Source organism: Mycteria americana, chromosome 2, assembly GCF_035582795.1.
Source record: "Mycteria americana isolate JAX WOST 10 ecotype Jacksonville Zoo and Gardens chromosome 2, USCA_MyAme_1.0, whole genome shotgun sequence".
NCBI classification, from domain to species: domain Eukaryota; kingdom Metazoa; phylum Chordata; class Aves; order Ciconiiformes; family Ciconiidae; genus Mycteria; species Mycteria americana.
In genome coordinates, this window is record NC_134366.1 from 115,423,185 (window position 1) to 115,438,794 (window position 15,610).

The 15,610-nt window shown below is 37.6% G+C and overlaps 1 protein-coding gene across 1 annotated transcript in view; it reads right to left on the reverse strand.

Annotated features, from left to right (window-relative positions):
• The window catches only part of CDH7 (cadherin 7), a 72,294-nt gene extending 58,029 nt beyond the window's left edge, over positions 1-14,265 (reverse strand). Inside the window, exon 1 of the mRNA XM_075495679.1 lies at positions 13,876-14,265. Coding sequence (XP_075351794.1) covers positions 13,876-14,085 — 210 coding nt within the window. The 5' untranslated portion in view covers positions 14,086-14,265. The remainder of the gene's footprint in view (positions 1-13,875) is intronic.
• Positions 14,266-15,610: the final 1,345 nt, after the last annotated feature.

The following is a 15,610-nucleotide window of genomic DNA, read 5'->3' on the forward strand; positions in this document are numbered from 1 at the left end:
GAATGCACTATCAAATTCTCCAATTTTTATCAAAGAGAAAGCATGCTAGTTCAGTAATAGAGCCATGTTGTTGTGTCCATATATATACAAATATAGCAGTACAAGTGGAAGCAGAGTAGTTGTTCAATAGCAAATCTAGTGAATTCAATGGTAACTGGTCAAGAACAAACTGAATAAACCAAGTAAACCAATTTAATCATAAAAAAGGCATTAAGACAGTAAACAGGCTTTCTATTAATGTGCTGCATGCTGAAAAGTGGTAGTATAAAACCAGCAATGCCTTTCTGTGACTTGCATTTTAAATAGACTCAGTGGACAAGTCATAGGTAAGCTGTTTGTATCGCAAACTTGGCTGAGTCTTGTAAAGACAAGCTCTTTCTTTCCAGGAGACGAATTATGCCTCCGATTACATAAGTAAATAAAACCCCTACTATCTTCAGATTCTGTTCTCGTTGTAAAAATGTATGGTTCCATAGCTTACTACTAGGTTGTGCAGGTGTAAGTCAGTGGAACATAACAAACGTGTGTGGGTGGCACTCAAGAAACGATAGAACGCAGTTTGCTGTCTCTCAGCTGTGTTAGCTCAGTAGGACTTATAGCAATAATAATAAGAAAAAAAATTATCACCAGAACAGGCAGGTGTGACTCACATGTAGAATTCATCTACTGAGTAACGAAGTATAATTGTATACAGTCACTTTTCAGAGAAAATTTTCTGCTGCTCTGTAAACAATCAGACACATACTAGACCGTTGTATTTAGTGAAGATACCCAGGGTTTCTAAGCCAATGTGAAGACTCATGGCCTTTTCCATGTGGCAACCTGCTGCTGCTTCTGACAGTCCCACACTCCACCCTGAAGGCATTTAAACCTTCAGTTGAGGTAAAAAACCTAACAGTATTGAATGTTTTCCTTGAGCCCAACCTTACAGCAAAACATCAGGAAGGGTCTATTGATTGAGACACACAACTTCAGGAGTATGAAGAACAGAACAACTCTTACTTTGCCTTACAAAACATCATTTATAAAATAATGTTATCCTCTACCAAACATTATTAAATAGTATCTTAATGTTTTAGAGTTTAAGAAAATCTATCTTATTTCACTGCATTACTTCTGTTGCTACCAACAAAATCAAAAGTGTACTTTGATTTTGAGAATAGATTAGGAAAGCTCGTCAGGAATGTTCATCATCAGTTGCTTTTATATTTCCAACAGGTCCAAGTAATTATGGGGAAAAAAGACCTGGTTTCACCCTGTTACTCTCTACAATGGCATTTGTATTGGTTCTGTCAGAGTTCTGTTATCAGTAAAGGTTATTTACAGGTGCAAAAGTGTTTGACTCCAGGAAAACTTGCGATATTGCTGATCAGTTTGTTCACTGTAATAAATGTAACTCTTCTGACCTTGACAGTTAAGCTGCAACGTGTTTCCCCTGTATCTTGCTAATTACCTTACAAAGTAATTTTCCGGAGAATTGAATCTGATCCACAACCTGTTAGCTCATCCTGCTACAGTCCAAAACTGTGTACCAAATTGGTCTTTGCAGTTTAACGATAGTACAAAGAATGCATGAAATGGTCAGAACTGGAAGGTGGGCCACTGTATCTAATACACAGAAGACAAAATTATTTCAGAAGAAAAGGTAAATATCTTGTATTTTTAGTGTAGTCTGCCGATACAGACCCTTATATCTCTAAAGGTATCAGAAGGATCTGTCACCAAGGTGGACATATTAATCTTTCTGTCTTCCTCACCTGCCTTCCTTGCCTGCTTGGTGGATATTTTGGAAGCAAGATAAAGCACCTGGGCCCTCAGTCTGCATTATCCCACATGAAAAGCAGTCATTGATTTCATTTTGTCCTGCTAGAAGTAAAATTAGGAAAAAAAACATTATGGAAGGATTATTTTGTCATCAGACTAGCAGAATGGACCATCACCTTCTACTGAGCTCTATTTACTAAAATAATAGATGAAGGTAAATTGTTGAATGGGATGCTGTGGCTTACACAGTATGGAACAAAATCTAATCTTGATAGGACATTGAAATTAGTCTGCAGGAAAAAATTCTCATGTAGCCTCCAAAGAAGGAAACACAGTTACATGAAATGATGAATGTCAAAATAACAGTCTAGAAGGAAAGATGTTGACTGAGGTTCTGAAAGACCTAGAAAACCCGTGAATGTCATTATTTCATTCCCTTAACTCCAAAGACAAATTTAATTTGTAATGTGTGGGCTGCTTTCCTTAGTGGTAGACCAGAGCATTAATGAGTTTGATTTTCCCCTCTTAATTTGGAAACAGTCTGGACATGGCCCAGTTGCTGCCCTGACAGCTGCACATATTCGCATTCTACTTTCCATCTGCTGAGAGCTGAGACTTGCTTGGACTCCTCCAGATCTGCATGTTGCTTTTTTGCTTATCCACACTCTGTCTTGACCTTGTAATTCTTGGAACCTCTACAGATGGAAAGCTTTTCTTTCTTGTCCTATGTTGTTTGGCACCATATTGTACACGTTTTAGGCTTTTTTGGGTCAAATTCTGAATTCTCTAGCCCTCTCGAGTAGCATTTTATATGAAATATTTACATCTTTCCTTTTCTATCCTTTGCTTTCCTATTCCCAGAAAAGAAACAGAAAATCACTTTTCTACTAGTTTTTGTCTTGATGATATTTGGTTTTTTCTGCTGTCTTGTATCACAGATTACCTTGTTTTACATGGCATTTTCCTCTTTCATTTACAAATGAGCTTTACTTACCTTTTTGTCCCTTTCAACTGCATCTGCTAGTTAACAGACCTATTCTCCTGCACATTTCTCAAAACTGGGTGTTACTGGATCTCTGGCTAGCTGCCCTCTTTTCCCGTCTTGTTAACATAACTAAGCCAGCTAGCATTGGTACCTATAAGGCCTTCTTTCTAGAACCCCTGCATGGTGGATTGATGTGACTTAAACCAATGTATGCCCCATATACACGCATATAGCATCCTTAGCAAAGAACAAAGGGAATCAAGACCTATACATATGATTGTTATATCTTAATCTAAATTAATCTTTTCATTGTTTGCTTTGGTATGTTCTTTTCAGCTTTACATCAGGCTCTGGAGTGAGAAAAACATAACATATACCTTCATCATGGTCCTTGCATTCTCACACTTACTCTTTGGAATGCTTTTTCTTCTCAAACTTTTTCTATCTCTTTTTTCCTGTACTAAAATCATTAAGACTAGAATCTTTACATTCTCATTCAATCTTAAGGTAAATCTGAATTGAATAAATACGTCAGTACAAGTGGGAATTATTCCTCAATGTAAGGTACCTCCATTGTTTCCTATACATATACACATACGCACACATTTATGAATATGCTCCATCACTGCTATCACTCCAATTCCTGCTGGTTTCCTCCATAAAACCTCCTTTGACATGGCTTCATTCAGTTTATCAGTCAAACAGATAAATGGAAACAACTTTTTAAACAACTAATACTTCTTTTGCTCTCCAATTTTTTTCAGGAGGGATTGATACGCACTCCAGAGTATACTTGATTCAGCAGAAAGGATAAAACAGAAAAGCAATAAGGCTTCAAGATCCTCAGATTAGTAGTGGACATGAGCTTGCAAAGAAAGAAACAAACATGAATTGTGCAATTTAAATCACACAATGAGACAGGAAATAACAGTTTCACTTGGCTTATTTCCTGTTTAGCTGAAGGTATAATAGAGTCCTTCTGTTCATGGCTTTTTATTGTCAGCAAGATATTGAAAAAATAGAAGGAATGAATAAAAGAGCAGTAAAGATGAATAGGACTGCAGTCCTGTGCTGCAGTGCTGACTAATGAGGAAAACTTTTTAAAAATGTGAAATATGTATTGCTTGCCTAAGCAACAGTTAAGTGGTAAAGGGTAAAAGATGGGTGGGGAGGACAACAGTCTACACATGTATGAAGATTGTGAACATCCAGGACCAAGAGGAATTATTTAACAGTTTTTAATATAAACACTATGCAGCATTATAGCCCTGCAAGTTATAAAAGAAACATAAAAATATGCCAAGTACTTTCCCAAATGCCTACTCTGCCTGTATAATGTGTGTAAAATGTATAAGACAAGTTAAGTATTTTGCTAATTTATGGCATTGCATTTATACCATGATTGTGGAAACTTAAGAAATGACCATCTGCTTTTCCCAACTGTGTCTGAAAACTTTTCATTGTTACAGAATAACAAGCTAAACTTTACCTAATACAGCACCTGCCTACCTTGTAAGGAAAATGAATTGCTTGATTGCCTAGTCAGCAGGGTTACGATTTAGTACCTCAGTATGAAATGTTTAAGCAGCTTATCATCCTTACACATGAATCCAAGTACCAGATTTTCCATATTTTGGAAGCATTTCAAATGGAAAATAACTTTGTGGGCTCAATTATTCTCACACACACTCCACAGCAACAAAATTGCATGTCTGTATAGTCTTCAAGGTAATTTCTCATGATTTACAGAAACAGGAAAACTAAATGGGACAGTATAACTACGGTAACATTTTGTGGAATCCATGCAGCAAAATCTCACCTGGAAAATTATATTAAATTTATTTCTTTCTACTCAGAGAGGGCCAAAGAATCTCCTGTGATGTAGGTAGAACATTATGTTGGACCGCCCTTAGCTGTTCTCAACATATACCCTATTCACCCATATGAAACACCATAATGCAGGCTTTCAGTGCTCTAAGAATACTATATGACTATATGAAAGGAAGGCACTATTTTTTCACTGTCAAAATGTGGAATATGTTGCTACCTGCTGTCAATCAGTCCTCATCATCCTGACATCCTACCAGTTGTCAATCAGTCCTGATGTTTTAAAATATCAGTTAAAAATTCGATTTTAAAACGGCCAAATAGTTGTATTCCAAAATTAATATTCTCAAATGGTCTGCTAGGGTCGATAAAACTGATCTCAAGATTCTGGATTAAATCTTTAGTTACTCTATGAATAGCACAACTTAATAAACAACACATATTAAAAAACCTTTGCCTGCTTCTCCAATGTTTAGAATGACCTTCTTCTCCCAGGGGAGCATTTTGAAAAAGACAGTCTGAGACTGAGCCAGTAAGGCATATTTTGTATTTTCTGGTACATGAAGAATTGCACATGAACTACTATAAGCAAAAGAGCTATATTTGTCTTGCTATTCCTATTTATGTGAAAGATAAAATGATGTTTATTCTTCGCTATATTGTTTATGATTTATAGAATACTACTACCATACTACATGCTTTACACTCACATAAATAACATCACTTTTGTAATAGCACAGGGCTGTAGCACCAGCAAATATTTGAATATGGAAAGAACTATTAACAGTAGTAATTTTTTAGCTGAGTCAAAAACATCTGCAAGAATTAATCCTCAATATACTGTATATTTTTATGAGCATACTTATTGATTTTGGTGATAAGCATCTTTTCGTGATGTGTTATTCTGTTGTCAATGGAGCTTCTTCATTGGCTAAGTTTACAGTTAGCCCGGGAAGGTTAAGGTTGTTCCCATTTATAAATTGAGGTCAAGTGATCTATAGTTAGGTGTTGACAACATATTTTTAATATCATGTAAACACCACCACCCCCTATTTTTAACTGGCTGATCTTCCTTCTTACAACCTTGAAGCTATGAGACATTAAGCATTATGACCTCCTCAAACTTCTGCTCGTGGTGTAGGCTGGTATTCATACCACGACCATGGTTTGGACAGTTGGGACAGAATTAGAGTTCTCCTAACAGCATAAATGTCACTGCTTTTTCTAAGAGCTACTTGTCTCTAATTTACATGACTGTAAGTGTCTCTTCCAGTGCAAAGTGACAGAGAAGATGCTTGTAGCATAAGGTAGCTAATAGTTATTCTGAGAGAAGTGAGCAACCTAGCGTATTAACTTCTTTCTTCTCTCAGCAGTTCCGCCATTCGCATTTAGCTCAGCCACCTCTTCCAGGGAAATGCATAATGCTGAGAGAAAAAGATTATACTGCAGAGATTTTCCAGGACTTATTACCAGTGTATTTATGTAAAAGCCAACTTATTGGACTTGAAGAAACCATCCCCTGGTTTTTTCAGGATCTCTAAATATGTTGTCCCAGGTATTCCCCTTGGTAAAAGTTAGCACTGAAAAACTGACATGTGTGCACTGTTTTATTAAGTGATTACTAAAAAAAAAGGGACAAGGAATTTGAGAAATGTACTGTGATTTAAAAAAAAAACAACAAAAAAAAACAACCAACCAGCAAAAAAACCCCAATAATGTGGAGTAAAGAAGAAATTCAGCAGAATTGTGACAAGGCAGCAATAGTCTTGGCAGCACTTTTAGACTGTGACACATGGAAAATACTAAATACAATGAATGAATGCCCAATGGGTCTGTAGACAGGCACTTATGTCTAACAGTGCAGGTATAAGAAAAAAGGCAACATGGAAAATGTAGTGTGATAGCAGGCTACAAGATGTAAAACTTTAAAGCATATGCAGTTTGATCTTTTGAAAGCAATGGAAAAATATCCTTTATCTTCACTGGTCTGAAAGGAGAAGTAGCCTTGTACTAACATAGATATCAAATAGATCTGCACTTATGAATTTCAACTAACTTGTCATCTATAAAGGATGGAAAATAAAGGCAGGAAAGAACTCCCTGTTATCTCTTCATAATGTTTAAAAATGTTGCATGATTCTTGTTTTCAGAACAAATAATATTCTGTCTTCATAGCAAAGAACAATAGTGAGCTATTGTTCTCAAGCTATTTTTGGGATGTTGGCTGACGTCTCCATATTCCTCTGGATTCTGTCATTGCTTCTTAATCCGCCATTGCCTCTTGTCTTACAAGACCACTGCCTCAGGGCAGGGGTTGTGTTTGCTTGCACTGTGCCTAGCACAGTGGGAATTTGGTTCATGACTGGACTTCCTTAGCCCTAGAATAATGCAAATACTCACAGTTCTTGGTAACCCTAGTTTTACAGCACTGTATTTCCAAAGTCATTAATACACAACTGTGAGACAGAGGTAAAACTGGATGTTGAGTGACAGCCAATAGCATGAACTAGAGGACTAAAAACAAGCTCAGCAGATGAAAAGGAGAAGGAACGTTAGAACATGGCTAAAAAAAGTCAGCTGAGGCAGCATGAGCATGACTGACATCAAAACCATAAATCTCATACTCTCATGAAAAGAAGGCATTTTCTGATAACCAGCCAAGCATACAGGAGACTTGCATCTACATATCGTTGCAAAATTAGCTTTTACTGTTGCTTTTCTATTTTGTCAGAGACCCATAAAATATAGTTTTAAATAATGCCCAAAAGAAATTCAGAGCAAAGCACCGCAGGTAGAGCCTATTAGTCTACTGAAATACAGAACTGGTATTACAGGATTATATAAATAGCATGGCTGTGCCATTGAATAAAAAGCTGTGATGAGGGCTACTTAATTTATGGATGTTGTCATCACCTTCACTAACCTTCCTCTTCTCTAATGCCACATGTTAAGGATCAATGTTCTATATTATACTAAAAGATCAAAAAGCTGTATGTTCTGGTTCAGTATCCAACCGTAAGTCTCTCAACTCTATTATCACTTCTAATAATGAAATTACATACAAATTGTCTTTTAGTGCTTGAGCATGTGAAATTGTCATCACTTTAAATCCCCGGCATAAAACCTATTTCTTTATTCGTTCAGCTATGTGGGAAGATGACTTCCTATAAAGAGGGAAAGAGGAAATTACACTATAGCTGTGCAGGCTAATGAAATCAACCAGGAAAAAGCAGTAGATTTTAGGTTATCCTTTTGGATAATTCTTCCTGTGTGCCTTAATCTCACTGTTCTCCCCAGAGACACTTTAGCCCTGCATGCTAAGTAGGAAACATTCAGATTGTCAGTCAGCTCTCAGTTATTTGGGGTAATCCAAACAAAATAAAGCATGGAATAACACAAAGCCCACAGTGTCTATCCAGTGAAGAAAAGTGTGCGCTACTAGTGAATGCGTAGTACAAGCTGAGATGGTAAGTACAAGCTGAGATTCATAGCACTGCTGTACAGTTGAAGCATCCCTTCAACAAGACCTGTTCAATCCACAAAGCAGGTAAGCAGGACTTGACTATTTTGTCTGTTCATTTGTTTCATTTGCAGCACTTGTGGTAGAAAAACATTGACAGGAATGGCATGTCCCATTTTACTTAAAAGGTCAACTGTTATCAATTTTCATAGCACAGAACAACAAAGAGTTCCTAAGATGAGTAAATATCAGAAATACAGCAGATTTGCTTTTTTGCTTTCATAAATGGCCTTTTGGGAGTATATAAAACAACGGTGCTTCAAAGATTACACTAAAAATAAATATAACATAAATAGAAAAGGAGCAAAATATATAACAAAGGAGAAGTTTCTCTGAGTTATTATACCATCTTTGTTTTCCACACAGCGTCCACAAAGAAAGATTAAGAATAGTTGGGTTGGTTTGGGTTTGGGTTTTTTTTTCCCCAAAACTACTTGGGACGGGGACGAGGGGGGAAAGAAAGCTCTGCACAGAAAGAAAATCTGTGCAGAGCTGTAGCTCCTCTCAGCCAGGAGCTTACTTGCAGAGCAGACGTGAACATTTATCCTGCGCAGGACACTTGGAAGGGTGAGACCCTAGGTTGAGGCTGGGCAGAGAGCACAGGTCCCCATGGGTTGCCTCCAGAGGCAGCAGGAGGGACAGAGCCCTCCAGGGAACTGCACCCGACCCACCTCCTGCTCCGTTATCTGCAAATGAAGCAGCCTAGCCTCTTTTACCTACATGCAGCCTTCATAATTTCACCCCATCTCCTCTCCATTTCCCAAAGGGTCAGTAAAACTGCTGTAGTGTAGTTTCTAGAGATATTAAAAGCTATTTGGGCTAATTTCTATTGAGCGATCCTCAGCTCTTTCATCACAGATGAAGTTCCCTCAGTTTCTCAGCAGCTGATATTCCCGCATATCTGTCTGCGTTTGACTGAGTGGCCAGTGCTGCCACAGTACTCACTGTCTTAAAGTATTTTAGCAAGGGAACTTATTATCCAAGTCAGTCAAAAAGTCATCAGCCGCATCTGAAAGTATCAGGCTATGATAAAAGAGCCCTACTTCCGTCTACATCCATATGGCTTGATATAAGGTCACACTACAGATAAATATAATATGTGAATAATTCTGTCACCCTACTGACACATTCACTAACACTTTTGAAAAAAAAAAACCAACAAACAGCACAAAAAAACAGTATCCTCCCCTGTCTGGCCTTCTTCCCTCCAAAATGATGAGGCTGGCAAAAACAATCCACTCTATGCCAACAATAACATACACTTCTTGTTATTTTGCTGCTTGAAAAGCCCTTTCCCCACCCTTCCTTGGTGCAAACCTGTAAATTTTCTTAAATGCACCAATTTTCTAGGAAATGTTTACGTTCACTGCATTTTTGTTTATGCTTCACTCATTCTGTACTACTCCAGAAAATAATAATGCAAAGATTAGCTTTTATGCACTGTGGTCCATGTTTGAAAATTGAATCCCACAAGCCTTTTTATGTTAAAATAGTGAGAAGAAAAACAAAGAGGCAGGTAAAATGGAATTGGAAAGCAATGACTGTGAGCTCTAACAAACTACATGCTCTTAGTCCACTCATTTAACCTTTTTTTCTTGATTTTACCATCTAGAAAATGCAGGTTAGGATTTATGCTTTCCTTCCCCATACATTATAAATAACAACTACATGCAGGGCACCTTACAGTTCCAAGTGTTATTTTTGAGAAGTACCAGCGAGCCTCTCAAAGTTAAATATCAACTTCTTGGGTTTGTGCTCAATCAAGCCTATGTCTTTTTCTCTTTTATTTTCAGTCCTTCATATCTTAGTCAGGTTTCAGGGAAAAAAAAAAAAGAGTTGAACTCAGCAAAGAGCTTGAAGCTGTCCCTGTCTTTAACTATACATAAATTTAGAGTCATTGGAAAAGAAGCTTTGGTTTGGATCCAAAAGAAAACAGTGAAGCCAGCCATCAATCAGCATCTCACATGGAGTTCACATCCTTGTTTCACTTCTTCAGGTTATTTGTGGTTTCTTTTGATTCTTTTTTTGTTTAATAAGAAAAATGAAAGGATTACTAGCTGAGACTTTGTGTCATAATGCTTTTGAGGAGACTGACACTCTTGCAGCATAACACGTAAAGTGAAATAAAAAACAAACAAACAAACAAAAAAACCCAACAGCAACAACAAAAAAAACCCCACAACCAAAACCAAACCCTGGATGTCTGATAGTTATGTAACAAAACCAAAAAAGATATCAACAACATTTTAAAGTTCTACTTTAACTGCACCCCTTTTTGCCAATGTGTGCCCATATAGACTTTAATTACAAGATTGTATACAGCTTTTCAAATATTCAATATAATAGCATACACTTTTTCCTAATTTTAGGTGTTTATGCATTGAATCATTTAAAACTGCTATGTACTATTATTTTTAAGCCCAAATAGATTCCATTAAAGTCATTTATACGGAAAACACAGAGTAAGGCATTTCACAAGATGTATTACCAACCAATAGTAAACATTTTCTGGAAAACAGAAGCCACTTATGCTTCTAGTTAAATTAGCATCATAGTTAACTGCCTCATCTCCTACATAGCATGTCTGGAAGATAACAGTGCCTATCGGAACACGTAAATGGGCTAAATAGTTAAATGCTTCAGCCCTTTAAGTGAACACAACATATGCTGTGCTGACGGACAGAAAGAAATTGTATATGGTTCAGTCCACAATCTGATTACATGTTAAGCACCTCCCAAGAGACACTCAGAATTACTCGGGATTGAATCCAAGATGATTAAAATTCATACCATGGAGAGGAAAGACCTACATTAAAAAAAAGGCAAAAAACCTCAGTTACCTCTGACTCCTATTAGTGTAAAACTAATGGAACTCCTCCAGAGGTTTCTCCAGAGTGACGTGAGAAACAGGCCCCTGCCACCTTAAGAAAATAAATACATTTTTTAAAAAAACAAACAAAAAACATTCTGCCAATAAATGGATGTCAAGGATGCAAGAAGGAAGGCTGCAATATACCTCAGGTATGGATCTGAAGTCTTGATAAACAAACATGAAAACACTGAAAAATTATTTTAAGTGAAAGACTCGTCTTACTGAGGTGAATAAGAATCCTGTTACATTATTTAAAAGGAATAGGATTTTACCCTCCGAGATCATGTGATTAAAGTGTCAGAATGCACACACCCAGGAGGACAGAGTCAATGGTGAACATGGAATTAACATTGGTGTTTTATGACTCTTGAGTGATTTGCCATGTAACCCTAACATTCTCCAAATGCTGCCTTCCAAACAGAATTGCCTAGGGCTTTGTAAAATTGAATAGCGGCGGGGAGAAAACATTCCCTATTGCAGCTCCATTTGCCTGAGTGTTTCTGAAGCATTTTTATCTCACAGCCCTTAAAATCGGAGGAAGGCTCCTCGTTCCTGGATGTGCAGTTAGATTGGCACCCTGCAAAGCATCCTGAACGTAAGATAGTGCAGGACTGACCTCCCCAGGAGCAGAGGACTCCGCAGAACACGAGGCAGAGTCTGGTTGCTGCTTCCACTTCACTTGATGAGAGAAGTGAGTTATGCCAGCTTTTTGCTTGCTGTATCTTCCTCACCAAGGGGAAAGAAATAAAAAAAGAAAGAAAAAAACAACCAACCTTCCTATCCAAATCTCGGTCTTCTCACCCCCTACCTGCCTGCAAAGCATTTGGAACAAGAACAGCAATATTTTTAAGGGGAGAAGAGGGGGAGGAAGGCGACTGCTGCTCACTTCAGAGTGGTGCTACACATAATATGTTAACATACAGAAAGAAAATCACTTCTTCACCTTTTTGCTCCCCTGCGTGGGAATGCAGCTTCGGTCATGATTGCACCTCAGGAACCACACAGTAAAAAGCCTCTCCAGTGAGAAGGTTAGGAACTGGGCACGTCTTATCTTATAAGATGCTCAGCAAGGGCTCTGTTTCCAGGAAGATGGGCTTCCTTTTGCAAGTGCAAATTTTTATCTGCTTTTCCTACAAAATGAATTGCTGGTACAAATGTGAGTTCCTGAGCCAACAATTCATACTGCTGATACAAAAGCAGGCTGGGCACAGACTGTTTCGGAAAAAAAGGTTTGCTTTTCAGAAGATATCTGCTTATGAATGCTAGGACTCCTGTAAAGGACAGGAAAGAGCAGACTGTGAAGCTAAAAATAACCACATACATGCAAATATCATGTACGCTAGCGCTACAACAGCATCTTTGGCCATAATATAGTAATCGAATGAATATGAGAATTGCGACAGATCAAAACCAGTCTTCAGTAAAGTATTTAAAGGCACTTCTTTTCCAGGAGACAAATTCTAATTTGCAAGCTTCTTTACACTTCCTTTTTTATCAGTGCGCAAGAATGCCAAATATGCCATTTTCCAGAGGCACAAGAGAAGCTCCAACCTGAGAACAAATTTGCCTAAAAGACAAAACTCACAAAACCAAGCAGCAGCTGCATGGCATCAGAATGGAAACTTCTACATAACCTAAAACTTAACAAAAACTTTCAGGACCACTCTAATAAGAGATGATATTTCTGATTCTAGCACATCTTTCTTAAGGGCTCAGTTGTGCAAAGTACCAGCCCCAGTTCAGTACAGCACCTAAACACAACCATAGCTGTAATCATGAGAGCAGTTCCCCATTTAACTTGATTATTCAGTTGGCATGATTAAATTCTAAGTGCTTAACTGTGTTAACACAAACATCAAGGTTTTTGTCTCAGTAGGACGAATTAAGTAAGCTGAAATTCATTGCATTCGTATATTTGAAGTGGTGGATTTCAGATTACTTCATCTCCTTTTCTGTAAGCATGCCTTTTTGCCAAAAGCTGTCACTCCCTTGTTTTCTATGCATTTGCTATATTTTAATGAGAAAATCTATTTATTGATTCTGACATTACATAGAAAAATGGGGTTTCCTTTCAGTAAGATGATTACACATAAATGTTACATAGAAACACAAGAGGGTTTTTTGTTTGGGTTTTTTTTCCCTTCATAATTGCTGAAGGAAGCATATTACCCACCAGCACAAGGCAGTGAATGAGCTAAGGCCCAGATTCACAGCTGTGCTCAGTGTGCTCCACGTGCAGCGACGGGCGCTCGAAAAGAGCCATTTGGGATGCCCTGATGTAAGGGCTTGTTCTGCACTGGCCTGGTGCCCACCAGAGGGAAGGTAAAGCCACAAGGCTGTGCTATGCACGGAGGGCAGCGAGGCCCCCAAGGTGCCAATCTGCCAGCAAGGCAACGTCAAAGCAAAGCAGTAATGCAGACATGCCCTCCTTTTTACTTGTCACACCCTCGGATGCCTGTTTCTTTCTCTCTTGACTTCAGCAGTGCTGATCTTTAGGGAGCAAACAACATAACACAGAACTTCTATTTTCTGGGACTAGCTGTTAGGTCTTATAAAAGAATATCCATGGTTATATTTCTCTATTCCTACGTAAAAAAAATACATCTAATATTAGTAATCAAATATTTTATTTGTATCGACGCTGGTAAAACACTTTCATTATTGCACTCCTTTAAAGAAGTATAGCTAATATGTGGAGCTTTTAAAGAAAATTGCAAGAAGAATCAGGAATGTAATGTGTTGCTGTTTTGAAGTGCTAAACATTTTTCTTTTTCAAACTATGAAATTTTGTCCCACCTTGGCTTAATTCAACCACACTGACAGAATTGCAATTTTCAGGTTGCACCATATAAACACGTCAAAAAGCAAGCACTTGCACCCTCCAAAGTTTGTTTTTAAATCCCCTACCTTTCCTACATAGAGTGGGTCTGTACCCATGTATTCTTCCAGCACAAAGAATTGATTCCACACCCAGCTGCGTTTCGTTCTCGTCCTCCCTGATTGAAAGTAGGGCTTTGACCTGGACCTTGAGAGCTCTGCTTGATTCATCCCAGAAAGACACAGGAAAAGAGCTAGTATCTGCAGAAAATGGCAGAACTCCACTTTGCCCAACTTCATCTTTTTTTTTTTCCCCCGTGTAACAAAAAACCTTGATGAGAGCGGGCACAATTCCAGTTGTCCAGTAGCTCTAGCCTCCGGCAGGGTGTCAGCTGGGAGTCCAGAAATAATAATTTGTGGAGTGGGCGATTGGAAGAAGTCACCACTGCTGAATAGCCTTCACCAAAGAAATGGTGTAATAGGTACCTATGCGGGAAAAAGACAAGAATGGTTGTCAGAACTTTTTTTTTCTCTAAAGAATGCAAATTCTTTGCAGCTTTCACATAATGCATCAAAAATGTTTATTTATGATTTTTCTCGTCATCAACACAGTTGAGTTTACATAATAAGTCTCAGAGTTTAGAGCGCGTTCCTTGGATGGCATTACTACTGCTGATAGATCTGTATTTATAGTTATAAAGTTTTCTCATGACTGTTCTCTTAACACACCAGTTTCCCCAGCACAAAGGTTGATTTTTTTCTTTAAAATAATCAAAGCAAGTGTAGTTTTTTATAGTTATTTGTTTTGATTTTTCCTCCTCTGTCTGCTACAGTCTGCTTTACTTGCCATTACCGTGATATAATTACAAACCAGATACAGGCAGGAAGTTATATTAATGGAAAGGACATATGCTAGCTTAACTCTCTTCCATATCACTGAAAAGTAAAATAAAGGAGTATAAGATGAATCAGATAAATTTGATTGATTCTTAGTCACAGTACACCAGATGTTATGATTTGTTCTGATCTGAATATGACCCGCTAAAAAGCCCTCAGAGTCTCCCCATTCATTTTTACTACATTCTTAAAGCAAATGTCAGGCACGGTAAGAAGCAAGCTAGACTACTTTATATACTTATACACAAATATGTTCATAAAGATCAGAGGATAATTTGATTTTGTGTTTTCAATGAAACCTTTATTTAATGACAAACGATTTTTCAGCAGTAACACATACTGGTTTTATCTTTTTGTGCATCTTGTCCTTTTTTATTTCAAAATCTTGATCATTTAGTAACTGGCGAAACTCGCTAAAAAATAATCATTTACAACAAAAAAACCCTCTTCAATACTTAAATAAGTCTTTTTTTCTGCCTTTTACAATTGTGAGCCTTCTCTGGCCAAGTAAAATTTATACTTAGTATAATGTTTTTTAAAGTATAAGTTCTGTCACTCAGAACCAAATGTAGCTTTGCATTTCAGGGAAATCACCTGCATTAACCCCAGGTAAGCAATGCTCACTCTGAAATAGGCATCCTCCTTGTCTGAGCGAGCAATGAGGCAGACTAGAAGTATTTAAGAAGTGCCAAACACAAGGTGAAAATGAGGATGAAATTAAAACTGATAACAAGGCATTCATTTGGAGTGAACTGCTGCTACTTAGGAAGCCATGGAAGAAAGAAGATTTCATCCTTTCTACAGTTAATTAATCTAAAAAGACTAGACATTAAATCACATACACATTAAATGCTCTAGATAGATTATTATTATTATATGCCTACCCACTACTATTAAAACTGAGTGAAATGCGATCTCTGCTATCTGT